The sequence below is a fragment of the Athene cunicularia genome (genome assembly GCF_003259725.1).
Source record: "Athene cunicularia isolate RWA chromosome 17 unlocalized genomic scaffold, athCun1 chr17_part1, whole genome shotgun sequence".
In the NCBI taxonomy this organism is placed as follows: Eukaryota; Metazoa; Chordata; class Aves; order Strigiformes; family Strigidae; genus Athene; species Athene cunicularia.
The window spans coordinates 10,997,054-11,015,766 of record NW_020799122.1 but is presented as its reverse complement, the minus strand read 5'-3'; the positions used below and the strand labels follow the sequence as shown (position 1 = coordinate 11,015,766).

Here is an 18,713-nt window from a genome sequence, read left to right as displayed (position 1 = left end):
GGCGGGGCTCCCCGCGCTGCGGGCACCCGGGATGCCCCGGCGGCCTCCCCGGAGGCGGCTCAACCCCCCTCCTCTGAGGGGTGTTTGACGCCCCGGGAAAAGGGGGAGACAGGCTGCCGGGGTGTCTGTCCCCGCCGCTGTGGGTGTTGTCGTTTCCTTATCCCCGGGTACACATTTCGCTGCGGTGCCTGAGCGGGCTTAGGCAGCAGCGTGGGGTATTTTTTAAAAACAATTTAATAAAAAAATACTTCGGATTTCTGTTAAGCGACGCATTTTGAGGCAAGGGAGAACAGGAGAGACTCCAGCGTGAAATTCAGTCTTCGGGGGGTGCAGCTTTGTGAGGACCAGTGGCTGCGGGATCCCGGTGCTCCGAGAGCCCTGGGATGGACCAGGCTCCCAGTAAACTGCGCAGGGAAACCTGCCAGGCCTCACATGAACATCTTGCCCCAGCAGCTATTGTTCTTGTTCAGGATTCAGAAGAATCTGGCAGTGGGCAAGAGGCAGGAGAGCGCAGTTAGGCAGAGGACAGACCTCCCGCTCTCCCTGCAGCCTCCCGCGGTCGCCGTCAGCCTTGATCCAGGTCGGTTTGAGCCGGTGTGCAGGCAGAGACAATTGCACAGTAACCGCATGAGTGGGGAAACTCACTGCTGGTTGGGAAATGGACTAATCGTAATTAAAAAATCAGAATTTACATCTTAGCTTTTTCCTAGAATCTGCTTTTGCAGGAGAAGCAACTTCTGGAGTTCTCCCATTGCCAAAGAAAAATCCTGTTTGTTCCTAATGTATTGAAACGATCTGAACACTCGGTCTGATTGAAAGAATTGCCAAATTGTCACCGCCCCTCAACAGTGAGATGTGTCATTCTTCACAGCTTTTGAACATGCAAACATGGACAGAACAGGTGGAGATTAACTGGGTATTACTAATTGCTAATCACAAAGGCTGGCAGGGTAAAATTAGAAAGGGAATGTTTTGTAGAAACCCAGCCCCTCTTAGTGCTTCCAGTATTTGGTTTTCAAGTTTTTGTGGGCAGAGCCTTGAAGCAGGTTTTTTTCTTTGATGGAACAGACAGGTGGGAGGTTTTTTCTGATTTTTATTAGCAAAATACTACTGACCCAGGCGACAGGAATGCTAACACAGGTAGTACAGGCTAAATCCAATTAGGATGTCTTGAGCTAAGAGGAAGCCAATTACTATAGGTGGAAATTCGCTGTCATTGAAACTGGTTTCTGCTCAGTCTGTGACCTGTGAGGGTAAGAGGGAGAGATGCTGCCTCGGCCTGAGCCCTGCTCCACGGGTAGCTTCTCCCCCGATGGGAGCTCATGCAGGGAATGGCTGTCCTGATGTCACTTGTGAGGGATGCCCTGGGATGGGGCAGGCTGGTCTCAGCCTGGCAGAAAGTATTTTTTGCTGAATACATCTGGGTTATTGAGGTGGTCTTGTCAAGCCTGGACTGGGGATTGGAGTTTGGACATAGAAGCTGCTGTTCCCAAACTATTCCTCAGCCTATGGAAAGACCACTTCAAGCTTTACATTGTCAGGCTGGTCCAGTTACATTAGGGCTGCCTGTGACTGCAGTTATCTTGGTCTAAACATACAGTCCTACCAGCCAGCTGTATGAACTTCAGTCTGAAGGTGTTTGCATTCACCAGTCTAGAGACTGGGATCTCCGGGTAACATGGAACTCAAGAACAGATACTGGAGTAAGAAGAGGCGTAAGGCACTAGAAGAATTATAGGCAGCAGCTTCATCTCTGTTGTGGCCTCACCAAGCTTGGATATTTTTAAAGCTCAGCTGCAAGGTCCCAGTAACCTCACTTCTGATGCTGGCTCTGCTCTGAGCAAAAGGTTTGATGAGGGGACCCCAGATGTCCCCTCCTCTGAGGTTTCTCCTCTTATTCTAAATGAATCTAAGATGTAGATAACGTGTTATCAGCACCTTATCCCTTATATGTAACAAGCAAAAACCTCTCTGGATTTCCAGCGGTTCTGTGTCTCCTCACCCACAGGTCATGTCCCAGCAGCAGCTGCCTGAGATGTTGGTGTGATGCTCGCCGGGGCTGGCCACAGTGGGAGCCGTGCTCGTCAGCAGGGCTATGGGGAAACTCCAGAGTAAAATCAGCTTCCACACCTCCAAATACAGGTAAAACAACCACAGATGATCATGTTTTAATAAGCCAGTTATGAGAGTGAATAGAGAACAGAAAATGAACAGAGAATATAGCAAACACATGGTTTTAGTTTTGTTATCGAATGTATGAATGAGAGTTTAATTTTTGACCCTCGCTTCTCAAGTCTGCTCAGCTTCTCTGGGGGACTGAAATCCAGAATGTAGCCAACCATGTAAACATGGCTGGTGGTTGTGCTCTGTGATGGCTAAGGCAGATCTCCGAAGGCTAACAGCTCCAGGGGTGCCTGTTTGGCCCAAATACCCAGACTTCTTCATTGTCTCTTCAGAGACATCAGCTTTTATCAGCAAGATGAAATAATTGGGTATCTGGCAGCAAGGTGGGTGATCTCTACCTGGAGATCAGCTGAGAGCACAGGGTGGCAATGGGGGGGACATGATGTGCTTGGCAAGGCTGGTGTCAGAGCAAAGCAGAGCCTGAAAGGTCTTAGTGGAAGTAGAGGCAAGATCAACATTTCTCTTCTTCTTTGTACCAGCATGAAGTAAGTAAACATCTAAATATTTAGCAGCTCTAGACTTGGAATAGGTCTACTCCATCTCACCCAGTCCAGGAGATGCATTTATCTATTCACAGCATCTCTTTGGCTTTCTAAAGGCAGATGTTGTCATTCTCCAGGGCTGATGACCCCGTGGAAGAGACAGGACCCGTTCGAGCCGTTCAGCAGCACAGCCCCGTGCATGCCAACGCTGTCACTTGTGTGGCTGCTCTCAAACCAGACCTCTGCGTGTCAGGAGGAAGGGATAAGGTGAGGTACCCCTCGCCACAGGGCACAAAGCATAGTCACAGGCAGGAAAATGTATTGACAGGTTAGGAAAATAAGGTTTAAATATGAGCTTTAAACATTTCCATGAAGGGTAACAAGTTTGTCAGTTCCTGAATTTAGAAAGAAAAGATGAGCTTAGAGTGAGGGCACACACTGAAGCACATTGAATCAAATTTTTTAACCTCTCCAGAGCTTAGATCACTGGACAGGCAATGGATGGGCTTGAAAGACAATTGTATATGCTGTAAGAGCTCAAAACCAGAAGAACCCATTTCCTCTCCAAGCTCGGACTGTGTACGGGATCTCGATATAACGTAACCGGGAATGTGCATAACTCCCATTCGCCTGCTCTCCTGCTGCCGCTGCTGACAGGCTCTCCCTGCCCCTCTGCAGAGCGTGGCTGTTCGCAGCTGGAGATCCGGGGCTGTGCTGTGGCGGTTCATCGGGCACGAGCGGGAGGTCACCAAGGTGAGTGACAACTTATCACGTGCACTGGGGTTTCCCATGCTGTTACCTGTCAGAAACTGGGGAACCAGGAATGGTGGAGTGGCAGTTTGTCATCCACAGAGGGCTCGCTTTGCTCCGTCAGGAAGAGGGACCGGGTTAGCAGTGTGTATTAGGTTTTCCCCAAGGTCCCAACAAATACTTTGCTGTCCAGGAAAGCAGCATGGAGTGGTTGCATCCAGGCTAAACAGGGCTCCAGGAGGCTTGGACATGTGCTTACCTTCCCCTCCAAGAGACTGTGTAGCAAAAACACAGGATGAATTACAAGGTCACTTTTGATTCAGACATGCTGTTCACTTTTCCTCAGGTCTCATTCCTCTAGATTCATCATTATTCTACAAATCAGCCACGCCTGGGAACAGCAGGGCTTTAATTTTCCTTCTGGCATCCTGATTACAAAGTCAAACACGCAGACATGCAGGGGTGTGTACATGTGTGCATGGCGTGGGGACAGCCCCAGTGGGTCCCCTGTGCTGTGGGCACTGGAGGCACAAATGGGGCTTCATTCATCCCAGTGCTCAAAGCAACCGTGTCCTGGGCTCATTTGGGTTTTTAAGGAAGTTTTACCCATAAGATTAATAGTTTCTGAGAATACCCATCCACCACCCAGCTCCCTGGTTCCGAGAGGACGTGGGTCCTGGTAGCGGGTCGCACACCCTAGTAGCTGCCCGACATTCCCTGCACATTTTGCATGTCTTGGGCTTTGACATGACAGCAGAAGTGTTGTGCTGTCCCTGCGCAGAGCTGGGCTGGCTGGGGAGGCCAACGGGCTTGTCCTTGGCAGGTCACCTGTGCCCTTGACTCAAACAGAATCTTCAGCGCATCCCGGGACAAGATGGTGATGATGTGGGAGCTTCATGGGACTCCAGGGCCAAGCCAGCACTTCCCAGGACATGACCTGGTTGTTACTGGTCTGGCTGTGAGCCCAGGTGAGGAACAACATGCTCCTATTCCCCAGGGATTTCCTAACAACTTTTCTTGACATTTTTTTATGTTAACTCATGGTTGTAGATGGCTCCCAGCTGTGCACAGGTTCACGAGACAACACCGTGTGCAAGTGGGACACAGAGACTGGAGAGTGTCTGGGCAGAGCCACAATCTCCAGGAATCTGGTAGGAGCTGCTATTTCCTTGCACCCTATCTTGGTACCTCGCTGTCTAGTTGTTTTTTTCACACATGAAGCTGTGTAGAGTGAATTTTCTCTTGGTGCTACAAAAAGCCCTTGAGGCGCTGCACAGGTGGCCTGTGCACCTGGGGAGACCAAAGCTTGAGGCTGGTTACTCCATTCTCCAGGTAACAACTCGAGGAGGTACCAAGAGACTTACAGCAATTTATTAATGCTCTAACTCAGAGCTTTCAGGAAGCACATTGTGCAGTGGGGGCTGTATTCTCTCCGGTACCAGCCCAACAGTGGAGCTGATATGGGTGCTATCTTCTGGTGCCCATGGTACCCCTATTCCCATGGCTGTGTCCTGTTGAGCTGTTGGCACCCCCCTGCCTGCAAATAACCCCCAGTAACCACACTGGGATTGAACCTGGTAGAGGAGAAGCATTGGTGGGAAGATGAAAAAAACTTTGGCCAATGTTTCCCACTCACAGCTGAGCAGGAGGGGGGAGAGGATGTGAGCTGTGTATGTACAGGCAGACACCAGCCTGGGCTGCAGGCAGAGGTGGGCTTCTGCTCCTCCTTTCCTCTCGGCAGGTCACACATCTGTGCTGGGTTCCTGGGGAGCCGTACATCATCCAGACCTCAGAGGATAAAACAGTCAGGTAAATTCTACAGGTGGCTACAGAGAAGGGAGTTATGGCCTGGGGCACATGGGGATTATGGAGGATGCCAGTGCACAGGGGCCTGTTTCTCTGGTTGTTTGTCATGACCACCTGGTCTCCCGTACCAGCTGGGGTGGCTAGAAGCCACCTTCCAGCTCACCTGGGTCTTGGAGCGGGGTCTCTTGCCAGGGAAGGACAGTATGGGGACACCCATGGCTGTAGGCAGCACAGGGTGGTGACTGTGTATAAAAAGGAGAATTTATTTTTAGAAAAACAAGCTCAGCACGATTGGTCCAGGATACATACATGCAAGGATGCAGCAAGAGCTTTGGGAGTTCAGCTTGCTGGGAGGAAGGGGGGGACAGCCCCATGAGGGACAGTCGCAAGGGCAAAGCGTCAGGACGCAGCGAGGGTCTACGGGAGGGCACAGAGGGAAACTGGTCATGGCAGAGATGCGTCAGAGTCCCCCTTCCCCACTCCTGTTCCTTCCAGGGTCTGGGACAGCCGAGGGCTGCAGGTGGCACACACCTTTCCAGCCAAGCAGCACATTCAGACGTGCTGTGACGTGAGCCAGGACGGGCGGTACTGCCTCAGCACCAGCAGCGGTTCTGCTGGGGAGGGCGGCGAGGCCACCGTGAGTGTACTGGGCAGCAAGTCCTGCTCTTTCTGTTTTTTTCTCCAATGTCCACAGTATACAGTGGAGGGCAGCAGATCAGCGCTCCAAGGATCTTGCTCCTGCTGCGTTGGCCTTACACTGGTGCCACCAGCCAGGGCCAGAGCTTAGTTCCTGCCTGGCCCTTTGGTAAGTCTTTGGCCCAGGTGGTATCCGAGTGGATACTCCTCTGGATTAAAGCACTAGGATTTTGTTTCAGTTCAGTAATGGCATAGAAAGCACAAGATTCTTGCAGAAAGCCTGTAAGGGACCCCTTGCTTGAGGTGTTTCCAAACCAGGGATTCAGTCCTGCAGGTTCTCAGCCCTGTGTGTGAGCATCAAGAGGATATGACCATCCCATCCCAGGGAGAGCCCGGCTGAGGACGGGAGCAGGCTGGAGACATGGTTACCTGCCCTCACAGTTTTAGCCTGTCAGCTCTAATGGGTGTGGGCACATGCTCAAATAGTCACCGACAGTGAAAACCCTTTGGGGTTTAAAGTCCTCCAGGACTGAGAATAAGCAGTGGACAAAGGCAACAGACATTGTACTCTGAGGATTGGTGAGGAGCTTTTTATCCCAAACTATCTTCCTGACTTTGTAAAACAGCTCCATGTTGGCAAGAGACAGTAACAGAGCCTGAGCTCTAAATGCTGCCTGTTGCCTTGCAGCTGTGGGACCTACGGCAGACGAGGAGCCGAGTGTGTGAGTATAAAGGGCATTTCCAGACCACGACCTCATGTGTCTTCCTTCCATGGGGCCCAGCTCTCGCCCCCAGCATTGCCACATCCTCGTACGACAGCACAGTGAAGGTCTGGGACCGAGACACTGGAGGTAGGGGAGGGTCCTGCCCACTCAGGGTTCAGGGGATAAAAAAACTGCTTCCTTTGTTTCTGTTGCGGGTGGTGATGGGCACAATGAAGCCTGAAATCTCTGGGCTTCACTCTGATCCAGCTGCAGGGCAGGGTGGATATATCCTCCAGCACAAAGCCAGGGCCTTCTGCTTGCCCACCAGTGAAGGAGGTGGGTTGGGTGCATGACATCAGAGATGACAAATGTCCTTCCTAAACTAAAAGAAAGCAATGATGAGATGGCTTTTAAAGATACATCCAAGTTCAGCAATGAAAGGACAAATGATAAAAAAAAAAAGAACAGGGGAACTCCAGGGTGCTCCACAGATACGAGTGGAAAGTTGTGAAGAAGTTTTTCTGGAGGATAGAGGGCTGGTCAGCAGCTGCCCTCACTTTTGTGAGGAATCGTGGGCATTTCAGGGTTAACCCTGCTTGCTGGAGGACTTGGTGAGGGCTGAGCCGGACACAAAGGCTGTTTACCTGCAAAGCGCTGCCATAGCAGCAGGTTTGTTTGTACGCCTTGAGCAGAAGGCAGAGACCTCTTGGGAAGCCCTTCAAGTTCACAGACATGCACCAAATTCAGTAGAAGTCATCAGCATTAGATGGTCCCCAAGGCTAAGCACCTCTCCAAATGTTGAAAATAGAAACCTGATGATCTCCCACAGAAGAGCTCTCACCTTCCGTTTCATTCACCTCTTCGTTCACTCTGGTGCCTGTGCACACCGAGATGGTGTCAGGGTTGGCAGCAGCTTTGTTTTGGTCCTGTTGCTTTCACCACTGGGTGACCTCCGCAGCCTCAATCCAGCTGCCCTTGGAAGGGTGTAAATTACTGCTGTAGGGCCCTGCCAAACCACTCTTGTTAGCAGCTCAGCATGGGGTTGGTGGCTCTGCACAAATACTGTCTCAGGGATTCTTAAATAATGGGCATAAACAGAAGGGCTGATGTGACACTAGATAGCATAAATCTTACTTCTCTTTCCCTTTTGGAGGCTTATCAAAACTGCACATTGAGTGTAGCACAGACCTTAGGAAAAATTTTTCTGGACCATAAGCAATTTTGGAGAAAAAGGCACGTTGGGAATGCCTCCATGCAAGCCCTGCAGCTCTGCTCAGTGGAGTCTGTCTGTCCATCCATCCCTGCTTCCACTCCAGGGAAGGGGCAGAGCCTGACCTCAACCTGGACCCCATTAGCTGGCCACTGCCCAACTGGGCAACACACAGACCCCCCACGGGGCTTACGGGGGTAGAGGCTCACTTCCAGAGGGCACGTCCCGATGCCTTTGGACGTGGGGACCCGGGACAGCGAGGGGTGCCACTCACCTGCCTCAGGCGAGCGGATGGACACATGTGGGCAGAGCTGGGAGGTGAGAGGTTGGTGTGTTCGTGTCTCACCTCAGCAAACCAAGTGTCTCAAGTGACTTCTCTTCCCTCCCCAGCCTGCCTGGCCACCTTGTGCCTCGAGGGGTCAGGACCACTGGCCTCGCTGGCTGTCTGCGACAGCTCCACGCTGCTCTGTGCCAGTTTTAACTCAGGAATTCACGTACTCCAGATGAGTGATGGCGCGGGCCTGGTGCTGGAGGAGGTGGCAGTGTTTTGACCACAGCAACGTTTCCAGCAGAGGCTGTGCTGCGAGGGAACACAACTCCCTGAGAGCGTCCCCCTGACCACAAGCACTGGGGGAGTTGGTGCCTGTGCTCTACTTTTACCTCCCAAAACAAAAGTAGATCCCCGTGGAAGAGCAATGTGTGCTCAGTGGGCAGGGCAGAAGAAAAGCCAATTCATGGATGCATTCAGGCCACGTTCTTGCTCCTGAGTGAGTCTTGTACATTTTATTTACAAAACCACCAGAAGGCTGCCTGCACTCGATGGGGGCTGAGGGAAGGGGGAGATAAGCTGCAAGGAGCAATCAGCAATAGCATGGCCAACAGGGACATGGAAGGGATCTCACTGCCATACTCTGCACTGCTGAGGCTGCCCCTCGATGAGTGGGTTCAGTTTTGGGCCCCTCACCCCAAAAAGGCCATTGAGTGACTCGAGTGTGGCCAGAGAAGGGCAACGGAGCTGGCGCGGGGTCTGGAGCACAGGTCTGATGGGGAGCAGCTGAGGGAACTGGGGGGGTTTAGTCTGGAGAAGAGGAGGCTGAGGGGAGACCTCCTGGCCCTCTGCAACTCCCTGACAGGAGGGTGCAGAGAGGGGGGATGAGTCTCTGGAGCCAAGGAGCCAGCACCAGGATAAGAGGGAATGGCCTCAAGCTGCCAAGGGAAGGTTTAGGCTAGATATTAGGAAGCATTTCTTTGCAGAAGGGGCTGTTGGGCGTTGGAATGGGCTGCCCAGGGCAGGGGGGGAGTCCCTGGGATCCCTGGAGGGGTTGAAGAGTCGGGTTGACCCAGTGCTGAGGGATCTGGGGAAGTTGGGAACGGTCAGGGTGAGGTTCATGGTTGGGCTGGAGGAGCTTCAAGGGCTTTTCCAACCTGGATGATTCTGTAAGCCAAGGGGCAGAGCTGAAAGCCTCCAGACATGGGCCAGGGAATGCTCAGCCTCCTTCCCCTGGCTCCCACTGAGCAGAACCGGACAGAAACCCACACTGGAACTTACACCCCAGGCACAACGCAAGCGTAAACACAGAACTGGCATCAAAAATTTCATCCTAAACCAGAGAGAAATGTGTGAGCCTGCTGGGCCAGGATTGTCCTGTGAGTGGCAACCTGGTGAGAAACACCCCAGGGGGGTTTGTCCCGGCCCACAATCCCTTCAGCCGGCAGCGCCGGAGGGTCAGGAATCAGCCTGAGTGCAGAGCTGGGACCAGGGCTCCTCTGAGGGGACTGCAGTTCAGTATTTTTTGTTAGTTGCTGGGCTAAGTTTGTCCCTGTGAATAAAGAAGAGCCAGCACCCAGCACAGGGCAGATCCCACCATGCAAGGTGAGAGGAGAAAGCCCACACTTTGCCAGAAGAAAAGTAACTTGCGAGTGGGTTTGGGTTTTATTTCTTAGAACATGATCTCCAAGGGCACTGCAGGTGCTGAGAACAGAACTGTGTTCATGCTCCCAGGGCACAGACAGCTGCTCCCCAGCTGACAATGTAGAGATGGATCAGTCGTCTCTTCTCCTGAAGATTTCTTACAGCAGCAGACAGAAATCAAACTACCTGCTGTCAAGTACCTGTAATCTCTCCCTTCTTCAGTCAGACACAGAGGTCAAAACATGTTTTGATTTTCCAGAACACAACACTTGAAAAACCTCAAAGAATAAAAAACAAATAAGAAAGCTCCCCACAATGTGAGAACAAGACAACCCTACCCTGAAACACCTTTCTCTGTATTATCCCAGGTGAGACAGCAAAACCTTAACCAGGACATGCCTGCATAGATTTGAAACACCCAGTACATGAGCACCCAAGGAGCTGGACACAATACGGTTCATGGAAAAGAAAAATTTGCCTGGCCTTTAGCATCAACTGTGAGTCAATACAAAGGGGATGCAGACCGCCACATCCAGAGACAACCTTTGCAGAGGTGGGAAAGTTACAGTTCTATAACTCTTTACAGCTAGTTTTTCTGTCATTAAACAAATCCAGTTTGAAACCTCTGACTCCTACCAAAGGCTCCTGGAAAATGGAAGGCAAGAAGGGTATGACCAGAGGCTGAACAACATATCATGCCTGAGGTGCTGTGTGCCTTCCTACAAATGTATCAAACAGACTGGAGAAAACCTGTGAGCCTAACTTGGAAGGGAAGGTGGAAGCAGGGGGTCATCTCCAAATTACAGCCAAAAGCAGTATCTGCAGTATAAAAACAAAGTCCTAAAATGTGGAAAAACATCACCCGAGATGTGACTTCAGCCAAGCCCTGGAAAACACAGGTGCTTCAAAACCACCTCCACCCCAGGCCAGTGACTGCAGCTGCCGCCAGGCATGATGCAATAGGCAATTCCTTTTTTTTGCCTCTAATATAAAAAATAGCAAGTCTTAGTTGAAAGCTGTTAACGTCTCCATTCCAGTTCAGCAGCAGCACCTCTGGGCTACTCCGCTGTCCACAACTTGAAGGTTCTGTCATAGGAGCAGGTGGCTATCAGCTGGCCGTCCAGGGAGATGTCCAGTCCCATCACCTTACCCTCGTGACCAGCCAGCGTCTTCAGAGGCGACCAGCCGGGGTGAGTCCAGATCTTTGCGGTGTTGTCGTAAGCGCCTGTGAGCAGGAAGTTACCGTGATTGGCTGCAGTAGAGGAGGAGAAAAAGGGAGAAGTGAGCTCTGCAAGTAAAAACATGACAAATCTCTGCTAACTGGTACAGGCCTCCCTGACCTGAAGATGTGTTTTTGAGTTGCCCCATCTCCTGCCACCTCGGCGCCGGGGAGGCAGGGATAAGGAATGTCAGACGGGAGGTACTTACGTTCAAATTTCACCCCGGTCACCAGGTTCTGATGGGCAGGAATGGTGTAGATGCACTTCCTCTGGCGGAGGTCCCACACCTTGCAAGTGTTGTCACCACTGCCAGTTGCAACGTGGTATCTGTCAAAGAGCAGCGTGAAAGGGATCAAATCAATGAATTTCTGATTAAAACTAAACTGTGATGCATGAAGGTTTTGCTTGTGTTTGTTTCCCAAGGGCTCCTCAACTGTTTTCCCTCGGCCTCTTTGTCCGCCTAGAGAAAAGTAAAACACTCCCTGCATAACTCACTGATAGCAGCCTCAAAGCCTTCAATGGGCACTTGGGCAAACCAAGATAAGGAGAAATCGAAGAAAAGGACATAGAGATACCATCTAGGGAGGATATACCATCTAGGGAGGATGATCTCCATGATTTAGGAAAAACCGACATCTGGGCTTTACTTCACAGCACATGCTCTGCAAAGAGCAGACACCATGAAGACCACCACATACTTGTTCCCTCGACCACTCACCCTATTTCTACTGCCATGCTCAGACTATGTAAATGAATACTGGGAACTCGTTATCATAAGACACCCTTTTCCAGGAAATCTAATGAATATGTATGATTTGTGTGTATGTAAACTGATGTCCCTTGCTAGTTCTAGGGAGCCCTCATGGTGGAGAATCCCCAGGGTAACCCCAGCGCTGCTAATAAAGAATATCTGCTTAACAGTTCTACTAGATTCTGACTGTTGAGTGAATTTCTTTTGTTTTGGGAGGAAGAACGTGCTGTGAGCTGGGGTTTGTACTCCAAGCTTCCAACTAAACCATGCAAGTTCTCTGCTTACCCATTTGGCGAGAAGTTAACGCCGTAGATCTCCTTCAGGTGCCCTTCTAGAAACATGATACAGCGTCCTGTGCGCAAGTCCCACACCCGGCCAAAAGCATCCAGCCCGCTAGGAAGAGAGAAGCCAAGCGTTACCCACCAGAGCCTTCAGTGACTGCCAGAGGATGCTCAGCCTCGCCAGCAGAAACTGCTGGTCAGCAACAAAGCCTTGATCATATTCCACATCCGGTCCCGACGCAAAGCAAACTCACCCCGTGCCAGCGAGAGACCCATCCGTGTGAAAGGCGATGTCGTAGACCCCTTTGCTGTGCCCCTCCTGATGGAGGATTTCTTCCTGAGCTTCCAAGTCCCACAAGCGCCACGAGTGATCGTAGCTGTAAAAACAAAGCATTTGTCCAACTAAATGTATCTCCAAAGAGAATAATAGGATATTTCACTAACTCTGTGAGCGTTTTATTTCCAACTGGAGACCAACAGAGTCTCACAGAAGGGGCAGAGAAAGGAATCACAATGGCACGCTGTTATTTACACTGCAACAGCACAGCTGTTGCCAGGAATGGTCAATCCTTGTCCATGCTGGGCTCCTCTGCGGGCAAGCAGTGGCCCCCCTGGGCTACCAGCAAGACAGCTAATAGCAACAGCTTACAGCAAATAACCACATCTCCATACCAGGTAGTACCCAGGAACCTCCCAGACGGGTGCCACATCACACGTGCTACTCTCATGCTGTGTCCTTCAATATCTGCCACCGGTTCGTCACTGCAAAACACAAATAAAAAGCTGGTCAGAGGTGGCTGGCTCTAGCCAGGCCTTTGTAACCATGATGATCACAGCAAAAGATCGGCTAATTAAATGCAAGCCAGGCAGGAGCATCAGAGTTTTAACTAATGACTCTGAATTCTGCCTTTTGTTCACACAGATAAAGCTCTAAGTGAAACCCCTCTACCCACACTCATGTTGTTTCTGAAGTTCTTCTGGGATAATTATTATTCCTGAAAATTAACAAGACCCTCATCATTAGCACTTTGAAAGTGCAGAAGCAAAACACAGACTACCTGAAAAAGGGAGTTTTACTATGACTACACAGAACACAGCCTGAACTACAGCAAATCCTGCTATTCAGAGGAATTGCAGGGAGGCAGGATAGAGTGAATATTTATTCTCCCAGAACTACAGGCAGCAGTAGCCTTCAGCAGAAGACCTGAACAGCATTTAGTTTCTTTCTAGCAGGCTACCTAAAGAGACACGGTCACATGAGACTAATAAACAACCTGTCCCTGTGCACAGGTAAGCTTCTGCTATTAGAAATTATGACTTTCAGGTAAGGATAAACAACTGAGGATCTCGGAGCTGCCTGCCTCTTCCTGAGGTGCACTGCAGGGCTCCACTTTTCAAGCACAGCCGATGCTAGGGCTCGGTATCTACATTGTTCTCTTCTTCACCAGCTTGAGGGAGATGCTGTGCAATTAGCCACTTGTTTTCATGACAGGCTGAACTGTTTGTGCATGGTCATGCCATTGATTAGTCCCTCTCTGAATAGTAGTGCTTTCCAATAACTCAAAAAGTTCATTTCTTAATATCCAACAGGGGACATTTTCTCCTAAAATAAAGGTTAGAATGAAACAATTTCCAAATCTTCCATCCGTCACCCAAATCAGTTTACCAATGCCCAGCAGCAATTCTGACTTGATTTTTTTCAGACAATTTCCCCTCACCTTGATTGCCCTAATCAGGGTGATCTCTTTTCCTGCTGAAGAAGGTGGCACATACTGAGGCCAGGAATTGCACTGGTATAACTACAAAAAAAGGTTATATTTGCAGGAGGATGGTAAATGTCCAGAATTTGTAACACAAAATAAACCCCAGAACAACAATGCTACAGCTGTGCATGTCTGGTATCATTCTGACCTTTCAAGGCTCCAGAGTTTGACAGACCCATCAGCCGCACACGAGGCCAGGTTAACATCCTTCTTGTCTAGGGAGACAGTGGCTTTGGGATGAAAGACTATTGCTCCTACATTGGTGTTATGTCCTTAAGAGAAAGGAAAATCAAAATTCATAATCTGCCATGTGATCTTGGCTAATTATTCAGAAAAGCAGCATTTCTTAGTTACTAAATAGTCAGGTACCAGTGAACACTTTCACTGTGTACTCCCATGCTGGGTGGAGTTGCTTTGTAAGTACCAGACTAGTCCTGCAAACAGCTAAACTGCACTTCTAGTAGCATCCACCTAAGAGTATCAAATGCCAAGGTTTGTAACCCTCAGAATGTCATGGAAATTCAACATGTGAAGCGAGAGATTTGTCTTCACATTTGTAGTTAAAGTCGTGACCACTGTTCAAAGAATCTCACTGCTGTTAAGTGATCTGGCCAAAAATGCTGATAGTTGGCTCAAAATAACTCAAACCAGGTTTTGAAACAGAACAAAACACCATTCAGAAACAGAAACAGCAAACTCAGGTCTTAGGTCTAAGAGAAAGGTCAGGACTTCTTGATTATCTGACACATGCCCATGCTCCACAAGCTTGACTGATGCTCTGAGAATAAAACCTGCCCAAAGAGCACCATGTTTTGAGTCACAATAATTCAGATGTGGGAACTCAACCCAGAGAGGAACAAAAGAACCAAGCAAAGAGTCTCAGTGAAAGTTGGTCTCTACCTCGTAAAGTGTGAACAAGGTTGCAGTCAGGCACAGACCAGAGCTTGCACAATCCACTCCTGTTGAAGACAAGAAATAGGTATCAGTGTAGACAGGAACATCAAAGAACTGACCAAAACCACCCGGGGGGGTTCTGCAATGGCTAAAATACCAACACACTTTGGGCAAGCAACCATAGGAACTAATTGACTCACAGTGCAATCTCTGCTAAGCTCTACAACAAAATGAAGAGGGAGTTCAGAGCAGAAAGAAAAAGCATTTCTGAACTCTCATGATTCACAAGCCTCCAGTAACATCCCTCTCCTTCACTCCTGCTGTGCTCTCCTAGCCCCTAAAGCAAGTGCTGTAAAAGAAAACTTACCAGCAGGCAGTAGCGAGGAGTTTGGAATTGGGGCTGAAGTGGCAGTAGGAGAGTGGGCGATCATCTCCAATCTGACTGCAGAAGTTATTCAAGGACTGTAACCAAACACAAAGAAAACAATAAATGAGTAAAGTAAAACTGCCTAGAAAAAGCCACAGCCAAAGACTGAGGTGAAGGAGGCAAATGTATGCAGGAGGAGGCAGAGGCCTTTGGAAAGACACTTCTGAAGGGAGCAGCTGCCTCCAAGCCACTCCAGCTCCAAGGAGGAGGGTCACAGAGCCAGCCTGACCCACATAAGGTAGCACGGCCCTAGGGCACAACTTAGCTATAAATGTGCCACCCATGGTACTCACCACCAATAACCCCGCAGGCCTGCTTTGCAACCACAGTTTGACAGAGAACTTACTGTAGTTTTGGCCTCTTTCCACAACTCGTCCAATGAATACAACCAGACAGACTAGGGCAGGCAGTGCGGTACACTTAGGGGAGAATCAAATCCTCTGTCAGGGAGTGCCTCTGGGTATAAAAGGATTAGAGTGGCAGCACACTCTGTGCTTGAGCCACTCTGTTCAGTTAAGCTGGGAATCTGACTTAACATGCTCAAAAATGGCATCTCTGAATCACCTAAAACATGTTTTGAATTACTGTGTTCTTATTTCCCTTGGTTTTATGCACTAGTGACTGTGGTACAGAAAGAGGAAAGTGAGCAGTTCCTTCCTAGGCAGGTAAACCTGTGGCAAAGCCAGGAATAAATTCCTTTAGCTTTCCAGGCAAGGCAGTGTGGGGACAACCAGAGTACACCTCTCCGAATCACTGAAGAAAGAGTTAGAACATGCATACCACAGAGAAAGAGAGAAGAAGCAGAGCGTTCCAACAGGCACAGCACAGAGAACTACATGCACATGGGCATCACTTCCAGGCAGCTGATCTTTCTCATTTCTTCAGAAATCAGCAAGAAAAGTTTTAAACACAGCAGCTGGGCAACTGCCAAACCTACTCGCAGGGATTTGTGCAGCTCCTGTCTCTGTGATGTCCTGGTTGCCTCTGGGATCTCTTTGAGCAGCCGGGCTTCTTCTAGCCGCTTCACTGCCCTGTGAAAAGCAAATGTGGAGTAACAAGCCCCTACATTTTCCCTGCTCAGCTGCTGGAAACAGGCCTTCCCCCACACTGGGTTAATGCTAGCATCAGTCCCTGAGAACTCAAACTCTGAGCTCACCACACCTGCCTACCAGCATGCGTTCCCCATTCCTTTGATCTCAAATTTCCTGCACTACTCACAGCAGGATTAGCAGCTAGATTCTACAAAAGGTTGCATCTCCTTCCTTCGTGCTGTTTTTCTTACCTGGGGAGTGAGTAGTTAGCAAGCCACAGCCTCGCTGTTTTCAGACTGCGTGGTCCTTCATGGTACCAGGTTTGTTGATACTGTGAGAAAAAGAACAAAACTGAAGAAGCAGCTGATGTGATACTGCTCTTCCATTCAGTTACCTTAGATGACCTCCTCTTAGTATGTAAGTACCACCACACCATCTGCTCTTAAATTTTACCATATTAAGGTCTCTTTCTAAGGGCATTTTGCATAACTATAAGCCCTAGAAAAAGGGATTAAGAGAGACAAGTCAAATTCTCTGCCCTACAGATCAAACCCTGATGTGCTGTCATTTCAGTCAAGAATATTTCATTTTTACTCACTTTTACTTAATGACATACAGGTCCCTCCTTCCCTACACATCACCCAGTAAGAAGAAACCCCAGATTTGCAGCAACTGTCCTTATTTCTTACAGTGACCCTCAAAAATAATATGGAAAAAAAGGATTCAGAAAGAATGAAAGGCAGAAACAGATGCAGTAGCAGGAACATATTTTTTCTTCCCAAGTATGAAGACAAGCAACAATAACAGTCCAAGTGTCTGATCTCCTGTTTTATATGCTGTACACAGCATGGAATTTGACCTGCAGTACAAGCCAGACTTAACGCTCCTGACTTAGGTAACACATTGCTACAGTTTTGCTAAAATGGGCAACACAGAGGAGCGTGAAGGGATGACATAAGAATCCACAGGCTGACCAAAAGCAAGAGTCCTGGACATAGCAGAGACAAAGTAAAGTATCCCAAAGGGTATCATACAGATCTCCCTCAGCACTGAGAAACCAAGAGAGACTATTACCTCTTCTTTGGATTTTTTAGACCTGTCATCATCTTTCCTGGTCTTTTTTAATGCGTCTGTGCCAACCACCGAAAGGATATTTCTTAATCTGGAAAGAAATGTATTCAATTGTATTCACTCAGTGAATTCTCAACTAACCTGACAAATAATCAGTGACTGCCATTTTTTCTTCCTCAGCATTCTTGCTGAATTGTAATGAAGCATTACTGACTGGCAGCACTCACCACACCCCAGCTACAAGGAAAACATCAGGAATTTGATAAACAGGGAAAAGCTGAGTGTTTCACAGCACCTCTCCCTCCTTTCTGCAGGACCTTCTCCAAAGAGCGTGATGGGCTCCCCAAGGGCTCGCAAACAGGCTTTCACTTCGGAGTCGTCAGTGGAGACGTTGATCTGCCGGGCTCTCTTCCTGCGCTCAAACTCAGCCAGCACTTCCGCCTGCCGCTCGCTCATGTGGTCTTCGAGATCAAAGACCTCACCTGGACAAAACCCAAACTGGTCAGATTGAAAACATCGATTGGACAAAAGATTCCTCTCAAACAGGATGATCCAAACAAAGAAACAACAGCCCAGGCAACACTTGCGCCTGTTCTACTTTAAATTATACTCAAAAACAATCAGAGACTTTTGAAAGTGTCACATTCCAAAGTGAGACTGGAAAAAAAAGTAGTTAAACATTCTCACCGCTGCTTATGTTGATGTTGCCAGCCTCAATCGCAGCTTTCATCCCCTCTTTTCCCAGCAGCCCCGATTCTCCTTTTGCCAAACGCTCCCTTTCTTTTTCTTCCAAACTGCCATAAAAGATGGGGGCTCTCTTGGGTGGAGGAGCGTCGCTTTCTTCTGCAGGCTTGCTCTTTGTGGCCTGGAAGGGAAAGGCAGAATTTTATGTGTGTTTTGGCTAAAAAGGAGACAACATACAGCTCAGCATTGCAAGAAAGCAATACTCTGCTAGTTTCTACACACATCATGAAGCAACCCTAAAATTGTACGTGAGGTGTTAATTTTGGACAATAAGGCTAGGCCCCAGGTGCAAAGACCAAAAGTAAAGTGCCACATTAAATAACTTGCTTAAATTAGACTGTGTTCTGGTTTTATTATATCTGCTTGGACCCCCTTCTTAAGGCTCTGGGATTTGGGGTTTTTGGTGTTTGTTTTTTAACTCAGAGTATAAAACTTTTCCTCATCTTGCTGAACGAGCCCCAGAAAAGGCATGAGGGATGCCGACTTCCAGCTCTCGATGCCCTCACTGGAAAGCAGAGGGAGATGGAAGTGAGCAGCTCCTCCCTCCCAGGAGGCTTTACAACAAACTTTCCAAGAAAAATTACAAGATTCTGTAAAAACGCGTGAAAACACGTAAGCGGCCCGGTCGCGGCCCCTTGAATAGTTCCAGTGTCACCGACGGCATGGGGGGGGCTCCCCGCCACTGCAAACCCCACACGTCCGAAAGCAAACGCGCGCCCCGGGTCGGCCCGCGGCCTCTCCCCACAGCTCCGGGTCCGCGGCGCGGTACCACCCCCTGCGGGTAACGGGCCCGGAGCCGCCGCCACCCTCCCCGCCGCCAGACACCCACCTCCGCAGGCGCGGGGGC

The 18,713-nt window shown here is 49.4% G+C and overlaps 2 protein-coding genes across 3 annotated transcripts; one reads left to right on the top strand and one right to left on the bottom strand.

Annotated features, from left to right (window-relative positions):
- Window positions 1-178: 178 nt before the first annotated feature.
- WDR31 (WD repeat domain 31) lies at window positions 179-8,413 on the top strand. 2 transcript variants are annotated; one of them, XM_026860423.1, is made up of 10 exons: window positions 179-580; window positions 2,009-2,142; window positions 2,804-2,933; window positions 3,345-3,419; window positions 4,240-4,384; window positions 4,467-4,567; window positions 5,158-5,225; window positions 5,718-5,859; window positions 6,547-6,709; window positions 8,163-8,413. In XM_026860423.1, the coding sequence occupies exons 2-10, from the start codon at window positions 2,096-2,098 to the stop codon at window positions 8,321-8,323; spliced, it is 1,032 nt and encodes a 343-aa protein (XP_026716224.1). In that variant the 5' UTR covers window positions 179-580; window positions 2,009-2,095; the 3' UTR covers window positions 8,324-8,413. The 2 variants fall into 2 exon arrangements, with proteins under 2 accessions (XP_026716224.1, XP_026716225.1); XM_026860424.1 differs by lacking the exons at window positions 179-580; window positions 3,345-3,419 and having other exon boundaries at window positions 1,172-2,142.
- Window positions 8,414-10,022: 1,609 nt separating this feature from the next.
- Window positions 10,023-17,983, bottom strand: PRPF4 (pre-mRNA processing factor 4). The gene is made up of 13 exons (XM_026860422.1): window positions 17,810-17,983; window positions 17,418-17,604; window positions 17,126-17,213; window positions 16,303-16,382; window positions 15,958-16,051; window positions 14,961-15,055; window positions 14,600-14,658; window positions 13,848-13,971; window positions 12,609-12,698; window positions 12,191-12,313; window positions 11,941-12,048; window positions 11,113-11,231; window positions 10,023-10,936 (listed from the first exon to the last, which is right to left on the bottom strand). The coding sequence occupies exons 1-13, from the start codon at window positions 17,850-17,852 to the stop codon at window positions 10,743-10,745; spliced, it is 1,404 nt and encodes a 467-aa protein (XP_026716223.1). The 5' UTR covers window positions 17,853-17,983; the 3' UTR covers window positions 10,023-10,742.
- Window positions 17,984-18,713: the final 730 nt, after the last annotated feature.